At 33.8% G+C, this 14,673-nt stretch overlaps 1 protein-coding gene across 4 annotated transcripts in view; it reads right to left on the bottom strand.

Moving 5' to 3' along the window:
- The window catches only part of l(2)37Cb (DEAH-box helicase 16 lethal (2) 37Cb), a 311,532-nt gene that overhangs the window by 200,600 nt on the left and 96,259 nt on the right, over positions 1-14,673 (bottom strand). For all 4 annotated transcript variants that reach the window (XR_016550053.1, XM_090410204.1, XM_090410206.1 and 1 more), the window contains one exon: positions 4,509-4,638. Coding sequence is in view for 3 of the 4 variants with exons in the window: in XM_090410204.1 (XP_090266330.1) it covers positions 4,509-4,638 (130 nt within the window). In the remaining variant the exon portion in view is untranslated. The remainder of the gene's footprint in view (positions 1-4,508; positions 4,639-14,673) is intronic.

The raw sequence follows: 14,673 nt of genomic DNA, 5'->3' as shown, positions 1-14,673 counted from the left end.
TGATGACCATGTTCTCATTGGATGACGACAAGATCCAGATGGGCTTGTAAACAGTTTGCTTGTTTTGCAAGATGAAAATCCTGAATCTTCAAGAGGAAAAGCATAGCCACCTCTGTATGAGACTAACTCAACTTTCAAATGAAAAGTCCTAAAGGTTCTTTATCCTAGAAGGATTAACGAAAAGAGACTTTTCAACTAAAGAGTATCTTTATTGTATAGATTAGTTGTCAGAGGAGTATAAAAGTAATCTATATTATTATTATTATTAATATATTAGTAATGTATCAATCTATAGCCTATAGGTTGGAATAAAAGAACAGCTCAATTGCCTTTTTATAAAAGGTTTGCTCTTTTCAGTTGACTTGTTATAACAATTATCTTTTTACGCTGGAAAATTATATAAGCCACTTTTATACAAATAATATGCAACATAAATCAGTATTAGCAACACCAAAAAAAATATATATGCAGTCTCCAGCTTACGTACGAGCTATGTTCCACAAACTTCACATAAGTTGGATTTAACTCCCTTGCCTGTTAATCACGTTATAGTGCAATATGCTTTAAATGGTGATGCACGCACGCACGCACATGCAAATTAGGTTTCGGTATGAAAAATGCAAAGTAATATAAGTATAATTAGTATGAGAAAACAGAAAAAAATTTTTAATTTTGCCATTCAACCATCTGTATGAAATTATCAAGCAGATAACTGAAGAGTGGCTAGACAGGCTAAAAGCATCTATTTCTGTTTGGACTGTTATCAAGTGCTTTATGAAGAGAAGAAAGAAGTAATTTTTCAATTATCTTCAATATGAAGATAACTGAATAAGTGATAATCGACAATATGAAGGTAGACATACCATGAGGCATTAGGATGTATTCTCTAATTGCTATGGTTACCTTCACACTAATGTTAAAAATGCTTTTTTGAGAGGTATTCAGAAATTTTCATATGAAACAGTGTTATGTTATGAATTCGTTGTGTTCGAGAGTGTTGCATGTGCAGGGGGATTATGATAAAGATGTTTTGAATGCCTGCTGCAACACAAAATTAAACTTCAAAAACTTCCAAATATGCAGCTGGACACACTGTCTACATTGGTATAGAGAAGTTTTTAAAAGATAATTATGAAATAAGTATCAGATAATTTTTTTTTCTTTATAATTTTTATGTCTAGTTCAATTTTGGTGCATTTTGCTGGGTTCATTTTTTTTTCACTTATAATTGTACTCTATCCCAGTGCATACTAAACTTTATGAAAGTGTATAAATACATAGCACGTCTGTAATCAACAGTAAGGCACACACACTTATACCCCGCAGGTTATTCTCAAGGTTGTCTGCCTTAGGGACAATAGCTGTTACGTGGCGCACTAGTAATATATGCACGGTAAAAACAATTTTTATTACTCAGATTTTTTTCCATAGCTCTTTCAGATAATTTACCTGAAAATCCCAGTTTGCATAAGTTGAATTTAGGCAAATCAGGGATTGCCTGAACTTAGGGGAAAAAAAAATTTTATATGAATTTTCATGTGTGTTCTGATGTTTTTCTTTTAACCCTTTTTTATAGCCACTTCTGGTTATAGGTATCTCCCAATTCTCTCCATCTCTTTCTATTCTGAGCTTGTTGATACCAAAGAGTTCCAATTGTTTTTCTTATATCATCTGATCAACCATCTTATTTCAGGTCTTCCAGCTGATCTTTTACCTTCATATGGCTGCCGCTCCAGTATAACCTTCGTCCATCTATTGTCCTTGAGTCCTGTAATGTATTATCCCACCCATTTCCATTTCTTTCAAAGTGTTTTCTCCAATATCTAAAAATTTTGTTTTAGCTCTTATTTCTTCATTTTTGATTTTATCTCTGAGTCTTATGTTTAGCAGACATCTTTCCATTCTTCTTTCTGTTTTTTTGCATTTTGTCTATTATTTCCTTTTTGATTGGAAAGGTTTCTGCTGTTGTTGTTGTTGTCTTGTCCTTTGAAGAGTCTTAGATGTTTCCGTGTGCTCCTTGTACTGCTTTGGCTATGTCTGTGATTTTGTTTGTATAGAGCTGTTGTTCAGGATTAGGATCTATTTCTTGCAAGGCTGCTGTAATTGCTGGACAGGTAAAGATGTGAGTGGGTGTCAGTTCAGTATTGGGGCAGAAGGTTTCTGCTCCGTACGTCATAACAGGCAATACGCATTGGTTGAACAGTCTTGATCTGTTCTCAGGTTTTATTTAAAAATCTCTCCAATTTTCCAAAAGCTGACCATCCCATTACTATTCTTCTTTTCGCTTCTTCCACAACTCCTTGTTTCTTCATTGTTAACAATTTTCCCAAGTATACATACTTATCTACTATTTCAATTTCTTTACAGTTTACCTTCAAAAACTTGTGTCTTTCATCATATCCTTCTCGGTTTGTCATTATTTTGGTTTTCTCAGAATTAATGTCTAATCTAATTTCTATTGATTTAGTTGTTAGATATTCTATCATTTCTTTTAAATCTTTCATATTGTTTGCAATAATAAGAAAATCATCAGCAAATCTTATTTAATTCAATTTCATTAATACTGACTCCTTTATTGGATCATTCTAAATTACTCATCATATATTCCAATGTTAATGTGAAGAGTTTGGGAGAAATAATGTCGCCTTGCTTTATTCCTTGATTTGTGAAATTTGTTTATTTCATTAAGAATGATATTTGATGTAGCATTTCCATAAATATATTTTATTATACCAATAAATTGTTTTTCAATGCCATAATATCTAAGAGCTTCTATTATTGATGATGTTTTTATGCAATCAAAGTTTTTTTTAAAATAAATGAAGGCCATGTGAAGAGGAAGGTTTCATTCATTGCATTTTTCAATAAGCAGGCTTATTAATTGAATACGATCTTTTGTACTGAAGCTCTTTCTAAAACCAGATTGCTCAGAAGGTTGTATTGAATCAAGTCTTGTTTCTAATTTATTGGTTATAATTCTAACGAAAAGCTTATAAATGAGGGATAACAAACTAATAGGTCTGTAGTTTTTTTAGTTTTAATTTATTTCCTTTTTTATGCAGTAAAATAATGTTTGCATTATTCCATATTGTGTATTTCCCCCTTTTTTGATGCATCTATTGAAAAAGAAGTAAATTAAAATAGTCAAAAAAAAAAAAAAAAATAAATACAATAAAATAAAAGAGAGAGGATGGTTTACTAATAGAAATGATTAAAGAAGGTAGGGATATTCTAAAACAAGAATTGAAGATGATTTTAAATTCTTGTTTTACAATATCCCCACCTTCTTTAATCATCTCTATTATTAACCATCCTCTCTGGAAGCTATCATTTTTCATTTGTTTTAATGCTTTTTCAATTTCAAAGATTTCGAATGGAGTATATCAGAAGTATTATCAATCAATTTTTTCTGTTGATTCTGAAATTTTCTATCTTCACTTTATACAGATTCATGTAGAAATTTTTTTGCTTCTTCTGTGATTTCTTGTTTGCTAAATTTTCTTCCATTTTCATCTTCAAGAACTATAATATTCTTTCATCCAGATTAAAGGTTATTTCTTAGAATTCTGAGATTTCCATTTTCATCAATGATTTTTTGGACATTATCATCTTCTCTTTTCTTAATATCTTCTTTTATATTTATCGTTATTGCCTTATTTATTACTGTTATTTCAATAGTTCCTCTTTTCCCTTCTGCAATCAATTGTTTTCTCTTTTCAATAAGATTTATTGTTTTTTCTGATAGTTTCTTGGTCCAGCTGCTTTTGTCTTGTTTTAGAACATTTCAGGGCTGTTCTGATGTTAACCAATAGAAAATGAAGTTTTTCAGAGTGAATTGCAAAAGTTCCAATATATACAATAGCAAACTTAAAATGATCATCATAGTCATTTATGTAGCTTGTGATAATGAAAGCTGACTGCAACAAATGACCACAATAGAGTCCCACCACTAAATATTGAAAATGAATTTTCAAGTTCTCCTGCTTTGATAAAGCAGCATCATCAATTTATTTTTCTTCAAGATGCTGCTTTATCAAAGCAGCATCATCAAGAAAAATAAATTTTTTTTGCTAACATCTTTGGAAGAAGAAGAGAGATCACAAAATAGTTACCATCCTTCCTTTAGATTAATAATGCAGCTTACATTTCATGATCAGCATTAAATTAGAAATTATTGCTAAAGCAATGAGCAATAGTCACAGAAGGTTCTTGTTTCAACTCCATCTAGAATAGAACAGGCATGGCTGAAGAATAGTAATCTTACTCCAGGTCAAGGTCAACATTCTCAACACAGCTCTCAACTTTCCTACAGATGAAAGAGAAGCTCATGGATTTGAATGCTAGTTACAGAGTCTCAATGCATAAACCCCATGATTTTCTTCAATTACGATTAAGCCTTTAATGGAAGAAAGCATAAAATAACTTAAAAGTATATATATATTTAGAAAATTTTATAATGTGATAAAAAAAAAATCAACATTCTTAAATAATTTGATAATTCGTCTTACTTTATCTTTTCGTTCCTCGGGCATGTGATACCTCTGAATTTTTTCAAGTTCTCTTGCTTTATCATGATCTCTAGCTAATTCCAAAACTTTCTTCTTGTATTTATATTCCAGTTTTTCTTTATCTGTTACTCTTTAAAAAAAAAAAAAGCAGAAAATTAATGAGAAAATCTGAATGCAATGACATGCCACAAGATGGCATATTTGTCTATGAATATATATAATTCTCAATTATCAGCAACCTCAACATGAGTGAAACATAAATGCTTTAATGTGTTATTTTAATATATATATATAATTTTCACTCATTGAAGACAAAGACAATGCTAATGTCATTACAAACTCTAGCATTGTCTTTGTCTTCAATGAGTGAAAATTATATATATATATATAGTCCGTGCGGTTAGCCTAGTGGCTATGCGCTTCGCAACCATATGCCTGGGGAAGGAGTGTCCTAGGTTCGATTCCCATCGGTGCCTGAGGAGCTGAAGGATCTTCCTCAGCCATAGCCAAGTTAGCCAGTCTTGGGCGTGGACAGCAGGGTTTTTTCCCCAGTTTATTCTGGGGTTTTTCATCCCGCAAAGCAGGCAAACTGGCTTGAGAACTCAACACTACAGGCCATAGGATACACCGGGGCATAAGGCTGACCACCTTATCCTGTAAATGGATTGAGGTCCGATGATCAGTGGACCCTCGACACCGCAAGGTAAAAGAGGGTATAAGGAAGATGAGATGAGATGAGATATATGTATATATATATTAGAAAATTATATATATCTAGAAAACTATCCACTATAACAAACTACTCTTGTGGTCCCTATGAATTTTCTGCTTTTACTGTATATAGCTAATGATTAAAAAAAGACTTAAATGACAAAACTATATACAGTAAAAGCAGAAAATTCATAGGGACCACAAGAGTAGTTTTTATAGTGGATAGTTTTCTAGAGTGAAATCTGTTTAGCATACTGTTTAGGATTTTTGGTAGTTTGTTATAGCAGTATTTGCTACAGTGAGGGTTGAGTGTATAAAAGAATCACAAATTACAAAAGAAAGGCAACAGAAAATAAAGGAATGGTCTCTGCAAGATCAGCCCATCCGTTCCTAACTTGCCAGTCAAATTATCTTTATAAATGTGCTGGTGATACCATAGATAACAATGTTTCTCAATCAGCTGAGGTGTATCCTCAAGGGTAATATTGGAGTCTCATTATGTAGTATGAAAAATATTTGCTATTACAATTTTTATTCAAATTAGGAAAACCAATTATATTTTTTTTTACTAGAGAACAAGGTACACAGTTACTGCTATTACATCAACGAACAGCATGTGCAGCAGATCATATGTCTGCTGAAAATTAGTTTCTACTGTTTAAAGTGGATTGTGAAAACCCCACAAAAGAGTTTGATCTGAATGCAAGTAAACTTTGTTCACCAGTGAACAAATTTTGTAAATTGGGATGGAAGAATTTGATATAGCAACAATGTCTGCACGGCTCAAAATGCTGAATATGTTTGATTACTGCATAGATACAATTCCTTGTTGTGTAACTGTTTTCCAGAACATCATGCACAAAACATGAAAGTGAGCTATTTGAATATGTTTGGAAACGTTACACAAACAAGTGACTGAATGAATTTTAAACAGATGTGAACTGTCACTTGTTAAATTGTGATTGATTGAAAATATATAAATTCCAATCTATTCATAATTTAACAAATCAGAACTAGAGAAATTGAGTAGATATATGTGTTTGTCTCTGAGTATACTGTAATGTAACTTTGTAAATATGTCTAGATTCCCTACTGTATAGTTTTCCTTGCTAATTATGTTAACATAACTGAATAATTGTATCAGACATTGTTTAATTCACATTATATTATGATATCAGAAAGCTATCTATGACTGAGTAAATGTCCGAAAATTGTATGATTTGCATTGTATTTTGTTATAATTAAGTTATCTATGTGAAATGCCTCTGTCAGCCAGATACCAGTATCAATCAAGGTCAGGGGTCCTGTCTTCTTTGTTCACAATGAGTTACATATGGCAATTTTGTCACACCCTTCTGCTTGGGTGGGATCGGTCAAGCTTTCAGACTGTTACAGCATAACTTGCGTGGAATTCAAAAGGGAATGTCACCCAAAGTCCGGGAGTAGAAATATGAGAAGGACAGTTTCACCCCGGCGATCACATACCAACAGTGCAGGAGAGGGGTTAGAAGAGAAGGTGGCTGTTATGACGTTTGACCCATGTGAGTAAGGATTTGAATGTTATGAGAATATTGTAGAGTACGGGAATCCCAGTGACCAGCGGGAAATAAAAAGGTCAGGAGCACCCCGCTCACTCTCTTGTTCCTGGTTCGAGTCGCATTGAGTTTCCCGAGATCGTAGGTTGGACGAAGGTGGCAGAGCCTCCACTCTGGAGCTGGTCAGATGATGCACAAGTGGAGACAGTAGACCTGAAGTCCAGTAAATCTGCAGCTGAGCCAGTCATCTATAAAAGGAGGAGCCATGCACTCGTCATATGAAGACCCAAAACTGTCGACAGCCAGGAGAGCCACTAGCCACTGTTCTCAGCTGAAGGAAGGAAAAGGGACATCCATTAAGAGGGCCATTTTCCAACAAGAAGACAACGGAGATAGATAACTAGAAAATTTCCATTGTTAGCTGTGGATGAAAGGAACGTGGTTAAGTGATTAAGTTAAAGAGAAAGAATTAATGATATTTTAAGACAGGATTGTAGTGATTAGAAGATAAGGACCCTGATCGATAAAATGTTGCAGTTTCTTGGCAGTGCTGAGTTGTTTAAATGATTAGGAGAATGTTGAGATACTTAAGATATGGTTTCGACGATTAGCTTAGAGGTTTAAATGATATTGCTACTGAGAATGAGAATTTATAATGATTTAATGATAACACTGACACACAATATAGTCTGTTAGCATTCAACGTAGTACTGAGCATTACCATATATAGTTAGCTGTGAGCAGGGAATTGTTGATTAATGTTATTGATAACGATAATGCTGATGCACAAGATAGTCTGTTAGCTTTCAGTTCAGAACTGAGCATTACCATATGTATCTAGCTGTGTAGAAGGATTTATTGATTAATGTTATTGATAATGCTGATAATAGTGCTGATGCACAAGATGATCTGTTAACATTCAGCATAGAGCTGAGCATTACCATATGCGTTTAGCTGTGTAGTAGGGATTTATTGATTGATGTTATTGATAATGATAATGCTGATGATAGTGCTGATGCACAAGGTAGTCTGTTAGCATTCAGCGTAGAACTGAGCATTACCGTATGTATTTAGCTGTGTGGTAAGGATTTATTGATTAATGTTATTGATAATGCTGATGATAGTGCTGATGCACAAGATAGTCTGTTACCATTCAGCGTAGAACTAAGCATTACCATATGTATTTAGCTGTGTAGCAAGGATTATTTGATTAATGTTATTGATAATGATAATGCTGATGATAGTGTCGATGCACAAGATAGTCTGTTAGCTTTCAGTACAGAACCGAGCATTACCATATGTATCTAATTGTGCAGAAGGAATTGTTTATTTAATGTCACTGATAATGTTTAGTATGGAATGATTGGGCCCAGCTAGAGTTTAATATCGTAATCTGTATGTATAATATATTGCTCATTTAATTTTTGTTTTCTTTAGCCTAATCAAATTGTCTGTGTGTTGGAATCTGATGCACCGCTTATAAAAATTTTAATAAGAACCTCATCAGGAAGTTAGAGAATAAGACCTTGGCCACGTCTGCAAACTCAGGAAAGAACACGGGTGTTCTTTCCTGAGATCATTTCTCTCTTAATGTAACTTACAAAAATTTATCACTCCTAGGAGGCGCAGTTTCAAAAATAAATATCTTAGGATTTCTTGAGAAGCTGATCTCAGGACCCTGAGACATCGGGATTGACTCCTTCCAGAGCCAATTCTCTTGTAGCCCAGGGCCGTTACGTGTTATCTGAGAAGGTCTTATCTATATCGTTACATGAGAAATACGAAAGAGAATTAAAGTAAAGATAAACGTGTGTAACAATGTCTACATGGCTCAAATTGCTGAATATGTTTGATTATTGGATTCCTTATTGTGTAACTGTTTTCCAGAACATCATGCACAAAAACATGAAAGTGAGCTATTTGAATATGTTTAGAAACATTATACAAACGAGTGACTGAATGAACTTTAAATAGATGTGAACTGTCACTGCCACTGGATGTTCCAGCAGTCAATCGCATTCAGAAATAACCTAAAGGTTAGATAATCCAGAGACCAACACAGCATCTTGAAAACTACCAAGCAGCCACTAAAACTATTCATTATGGTATGTGGCTAAAGTGAGAATGGAGAATCTCCTTAAATCTTGTTGGAAGTTTTTCCACTTGGTTATACTATAAATTAAAGATACCAAGAAATTATATACTTGGTTTAATCCTTTATCTAAGTGTAAGCAAACAAAGCTTACACCTGAAATAGAATCAGGACAGGGCAACTCATATATAGAAGCTAATAAAAGGTCGAAACCAGTCTGGGTAGTGACCCTTCCCATAATGCATGGCATTATACATACCCGTAAGGATATGTGGGATACTAAGGCAAGTGATGTGATGTTATTAATTTCTATATACGAGTTGCCCTGTCCTGATTATATTTCAGACTTTAAGTTTTAAAAGAGGTATACGTGAGTAGACATATCGATACAAAATTAATAACGGAAAAAACTCACGCACAAAGATTATTTAATAGTATAATTTTCGCCTGTGTGTCACAGGCATCTTCAGTACATTAAGCTCAAATTAAACAATAACTGACAATTCCAAAAAGTGCTACCTAAGTAGCTGGTGTAAGATAACTAAAAAGGTCAATAAATTTCTTAAAAATAATAATAATAATAAAAAAAATAAAATAAATAATAAAAAAAAACAATAAAAAGTTAGGAAAGATTAGCTGATTTGTAAAGTACTATCTCCCATAAAGGGGATAGACATAAGCCATCAGATGTTTAAGTTAGGAGAATGAAGTAGAGTTTCACATGTTTACTTTATAAAGGCGTTCCATGAGAAATTGACTTTTGTGAAGAACTCTTGTCGTCTTTCTCCAATGAACTCTGTGTCTAGTGAAGATAGAATGTCCAGATTTTTCAGGTTTAAAGTATTCAATATAAGATTGGTGTTCTTCTAGCTGAATAGAGGCAGATCTTCCCGTTTGTCCGAAACAAGATAATCCACAAGAGCACGGAATCTGGTAGACACCTGGATGATTAAGATGTGGAAGCTTGTCCTTAGGAGAAGTGAGAAAGGTGGAGATTTTTCTAAACGGTCGAAAGGCAAGAAAAATATTCAGTGGTTTTAAAACTTTTGCTATACGTTCACTGATGCCTTGTACATAAGGGATAGTAATGCGCGTTATTTCTTCTGTGTATGAAGAGGAAGATAGTACTTTATAAATCAGCTTATCTTTCTTAACTTTTTATTGTATTAATTTTATTATTATTATTTTATTTATTTTATTTTTTTTTTATTTTTAGGAAATTTATTGACCTTTTTAGTTATCTTACACTAGCTACTTAGGTGGCGTTTTTGGAATTGTCATTTATTGTTTAATTTGAGCTTAATGTACTGAAGATGCCTGTGACACACAGGCAAAAATTATACTATTAAATAATCTTTGTACGTGAGTTTTTTCCGTTATTAATTTTATATCGATTTCAGACTTTGTTTGCTTGCACTTGGATAAAGGATTAAACCAAAGATATATTTCTTGGTATCTTTAATCTAATTTATAATCTCTTTAAATGTATGGATAAAAAAAACAGTATTAATTCCAAGCATCCCTTAATTTTTGGACTGGAGAAGGAAAAAAGTTATGTAAGACCATCTCTGAATTGTATGGATAGCATGAACTGTTACACACACACACACACACACACACACACACACACACACACAGTAATCGTAATCTACCATTTATCAGACCTCCAAAACAGTGATCCGTCAAAGATCCCTTATCTCATAACTGATCCCTGTAATTGCCGCTTCCCATGATACATTAGTGCTCTTGTGCAATCAGCTGAATTTAATTGTGTTTTTGTTTGTTCCCTTAACACTAGTTATCACTCTTTATAGATATAATATTAAATGGGTAATATAATGGGAAAATAAACACAACATTGTCAGTAAAAAAAAAAAGTATGGCACATAAACAAATTCATCACTCTTTCTTTAGAATGACATTCTAATGGATGTAATACTGATTTATATGATCTCTTGTCTGTGTTTACTTATAGTGCATATTTTTTTTTTTTTTATTCTCATAAAGCAAAGAGCTGAGATTAACACCTCCAATTTTGATATTAGGTTTAATGCCATTTTCCTTCATAATGTGATCCATATAGACAATGAATAACAAAGGGGATAATGTACATCCTTGTCTGACACCAGATTTAAAATCAAACCATCTTCCATAATAATACTTAAATTCTAACTGCTGACTTACAACTCAAATAAAGACAAAGTATTGCTTGATACTGTACAATGCCAATTGACATCATATAACTGTAGCATTTTGAATAGCTTCTCTCTTGACACCTTGTCATATGCCTTTTCCAAATCGACAAAACTTAAATACAGATCTTTGTTATATTCCCATGATTTCTCAACTATCTGTCGTAAAGTGAAAATCTGATCGTGACAGCGTCTATTTGGTCTGAATCCAGTTTGTTTTTCACCAAGCTTCTCTTCCGCAATTTTTCTGAACCGTTTCTCAAGCATACTTGCATATATCTTACCAGGAACACTCAGCAGAGAAATACCGCTGTAATTCTCACATTCAGTTTTATTTCCCATTTTATATATGGGCACTATGAGAGCTCTACTCCAATCATCTGGATTCGTCACTGTGTCCAAACCTTCTGAACTATGCAGAGCAGCCACTGTAAGGCTTTTATACCTCCATACTTGAGCATTTCTGGTCGAATATCATCTACCCCTGCTGCCTTTCCAAATTACAAGCCTCTGAAGGTTTTTTCACTTCAAGTATGGATATGTATTTATTCCTGACTGTATGCCTGTTGAGTGTTTTTTTACCACTGTGCTGTCATCACTGCTTGTATCATTTAGCAATTTTTCGAAGTAATTACTCCATACTTTGAGGATATCTTTTTTCTCCCATTTTCATGTCACCTTTAACATTTGTGATTCCTTTTACAGCACTCTTTCCTCCATTTCTGAGCTTCTTCAACAATCTCCAGAATATCTTGCAACCTTCTTGATATTTATTTTCTATGTTCTTACCAAAGTCCGCCTATGACTTTTGTTTACACAGTGTTTAGCTTTCTTACATTTGTCTCTGTATTCTCTAAGAGCACAAGCTGACTTATTTACCATCAGCTTTTGATATGCTTTCTTATTTACCTTCACTGCCTCTTTTACTTCTTGTGTCCACATGGAGTTCTGATTTTTCTATCCTTACAGACAACCCCACCACATGCCTCTCTGGTTGAATCAATCAGTGTTTTCTTCAGGGCTTGCCACTGAATCTCCAAGGTTTGGTAGCTGTTCTCAAATGCTTTCATTTTTTCTTGAATAATGTTTGTGTATTTTAGTCTACAGTTCACATCTGAGAGCTGCTCAACTTTTATTCAATTTAAAGCTTTCTTACATGTTATTCTTTTCGATATGAAATTCAATTTTATCCTGCTGAAAACTAAATGGTGATCACTTCCAATTTCAAATCCATTGTACACTCTGATGTCCTGCACCAATGGGAAAACATCACTATCAACAATAACACAGTCATTGAAACGTTTCTTATTCCTTGCCTCTTCTCTCCATGTGAATTTGTGTATGTTTTTATGTTGGAACATTGTGTAAGTAATAACTAGTCCATGTCCTGAGCAGAAATCCAACAGGTATTTGCCATTATTATTAGCTTTGTTCTTTTCTCCAAATTTTCCCAAAATATTCTGGTGTGTCTTACAATCATTTCCTACTCTACTATTTACATCCCCAACAAGGATCAATTTTTCCTTTTTCATTGTGTCAGTCGCTTTCTCTAAAGGCTCAAAAAATTCCTCCACGTCTACCTGAGAAGAACCTTCTGTGGAATGATAGGCACAAATAAGTCTCATTGTCCAGTTCCCCATTCTGATATTTGCCCACAGTTCTACTTGAGACTGACTTTCATTCAAGAAGATTAGCCTCTTATTTTGTGTTGAATATTATGGCTACTCCTTCTTTTCCTTGATTGTCATTGCTTGAATATAACATTTTGTATGTATTGCTCAGAAAGATCTCACCAGTTTTTGCCTTTTTTTGTTTCAGTCAACCCCTATTATGTCGATCTGGTACTTATCCAATTCTTCAGCTAGCTCCATTTCTTTGCCATTCAGGCTTCTTATGTTGATAGTACCAATCTTGAACTCTGACTTTTCACTGTTTTCCCTGTTTCCCTGGTGAAACCAATGGGGGGGGGGGGGGGTCCTTGTTTAACCGGGCAACACCCTAGCTGGCATTCAATTCTGTCATGTTGTACCATCATTTTATGTTTTGGTTTAAGCCAATAAAAATACAATTTGTATTTTTATTGGCTTAAATCACATAATTTTATTGGTCGGCTAAATCACAAATTGCCAGATCATCCTCGTTCGTTCAGTATCCAGGTAGATTTCCTAACAGGGTACACCACGAGAAGGTGAGGATTGGACATTAGGTCAGAAGCCCTGGTCAGTTCTCCGCATTACTTTAAAGGCTATGTGGAGGTCTCCTTTCAGTTATATAGCTTTGACCCTTTAGCACCCCTTTTTAAGACGCTTGGAAAACAAAACTTTTTTTTCCAGGAATAATTTACTCATCATTTGATGCCACAAATATATGCACACCTGGAGAGCAATTAACTTATTGGTTTTGGAATAATTTTGTTAGAATGTACACATCCCTAAGTGACTGATGATAATCAATCATATACATTGCTGTAAGTAATTAAATCCATTTCCTGGCAACTTTTATGTTCACATGGTATATTCCGGTAATTGGACCACAGTTTTTTTAATAAGCTATATAAAACAATGGATTAATAAAAGACCTGACAAGTTTCGTAAGTCGTTTGACTTACATCTTCTAGGGATAAAAGTTAACTTAAAGTTTAAAACACAAAGAAAAGAGATATTATTAGTAATAGTTCATGCTATACAGTTGTAGCCGTCTGACTATTCATAAAATTAAAAATCAGAATGCAAATTCAAAGCAGTGCTGAATTTAAACAATGCTGGATGATGCCACATTCTGTTATTCACGTTCATAATGTCCGAGGTCTGACCGAGGTATATTTTTATTAAAGCGTGACCAAACTTGGTGGAGAAGTAATCCTTGATTTTTATCGCATTGTGTTGGCATTTTAAGCATGTTTGCAGCTTCTTTAAATTTCCTTATGTAACAGTTTTTTTTTTTTTTATGTGCAACATGTTTGTTTTCTGCCAGAGTACATTGTGGCTGGTGGAAGTGGTATGTTTTGCTAGACCTGATTTGTGTTCTCTTCTGTTTTGCACATCCTTTTGGTGTTCGTTCATGCGAATTTCCCCAGATCTTCCTGTCTGTGCTATGTAGTAGATGCTGCAAGAACAATAAATTTTGTAAACACCTGGTTTTTTAAAGGATGGTGAGGAGGTTTCGGGGAATGTAGAAATCTCGAATTTTTTTCCAGTGGCAGAAAGGCTACTTTGATGTTATATTTGTTAAGTAATTTAGCCATCTTGTCTGTAACATTTTTGATATATGGAATCGAGATAGCGTTTTTATGAAATCTTGTTTTTGAGAGATGCTTGTAGGAGGTGTGTGGAGGATTTTTTTGATAGTCTTGGTTTCATAACCATTCTTTTGAAAGATCTGTGTTAGATATTCTAATTCTTCATTTCTCTGTTTTTTCTGTGCTGGAAATGTTATATGCTCTGTCCTTAGGGTATTTATTAGGCCTATTTTTTGTGAAGGATGGTGGTGTGAGGCCACATTAAGAAATCTTCCTGTGTTGGTGGGTTTTCTATATATTGTGAAAGAAAGTTTATTATCTTTTTCATTGACTTCTAATAGAATGTCTAGAAAAGGCAGTTTCCTAAGTTCTTCTTGTTCTAAATTAAATTTTATAT

This window comes from Typopeltis vanoorti, chromosome 20, assembly GCF_054136105.1.
Source record: "Typopeltis vanoorti isolate ZY-2024b chromosome 20, IOZ_Tvanoo_1.0, whole genome shotgun sequence".
Taxonomy (NCBI): Eukaryota; Metazoa; Arthropoda; class Arachnida; order Uropygi; family Thelyphonidae; genus Typopeltis; species Typopeltis vanoorti.
The sequence above is the reverse complement of the archived record's forward strand: the minus strand, read 5'-3'. Positions and strand labels throughout refer to the sequence as shown.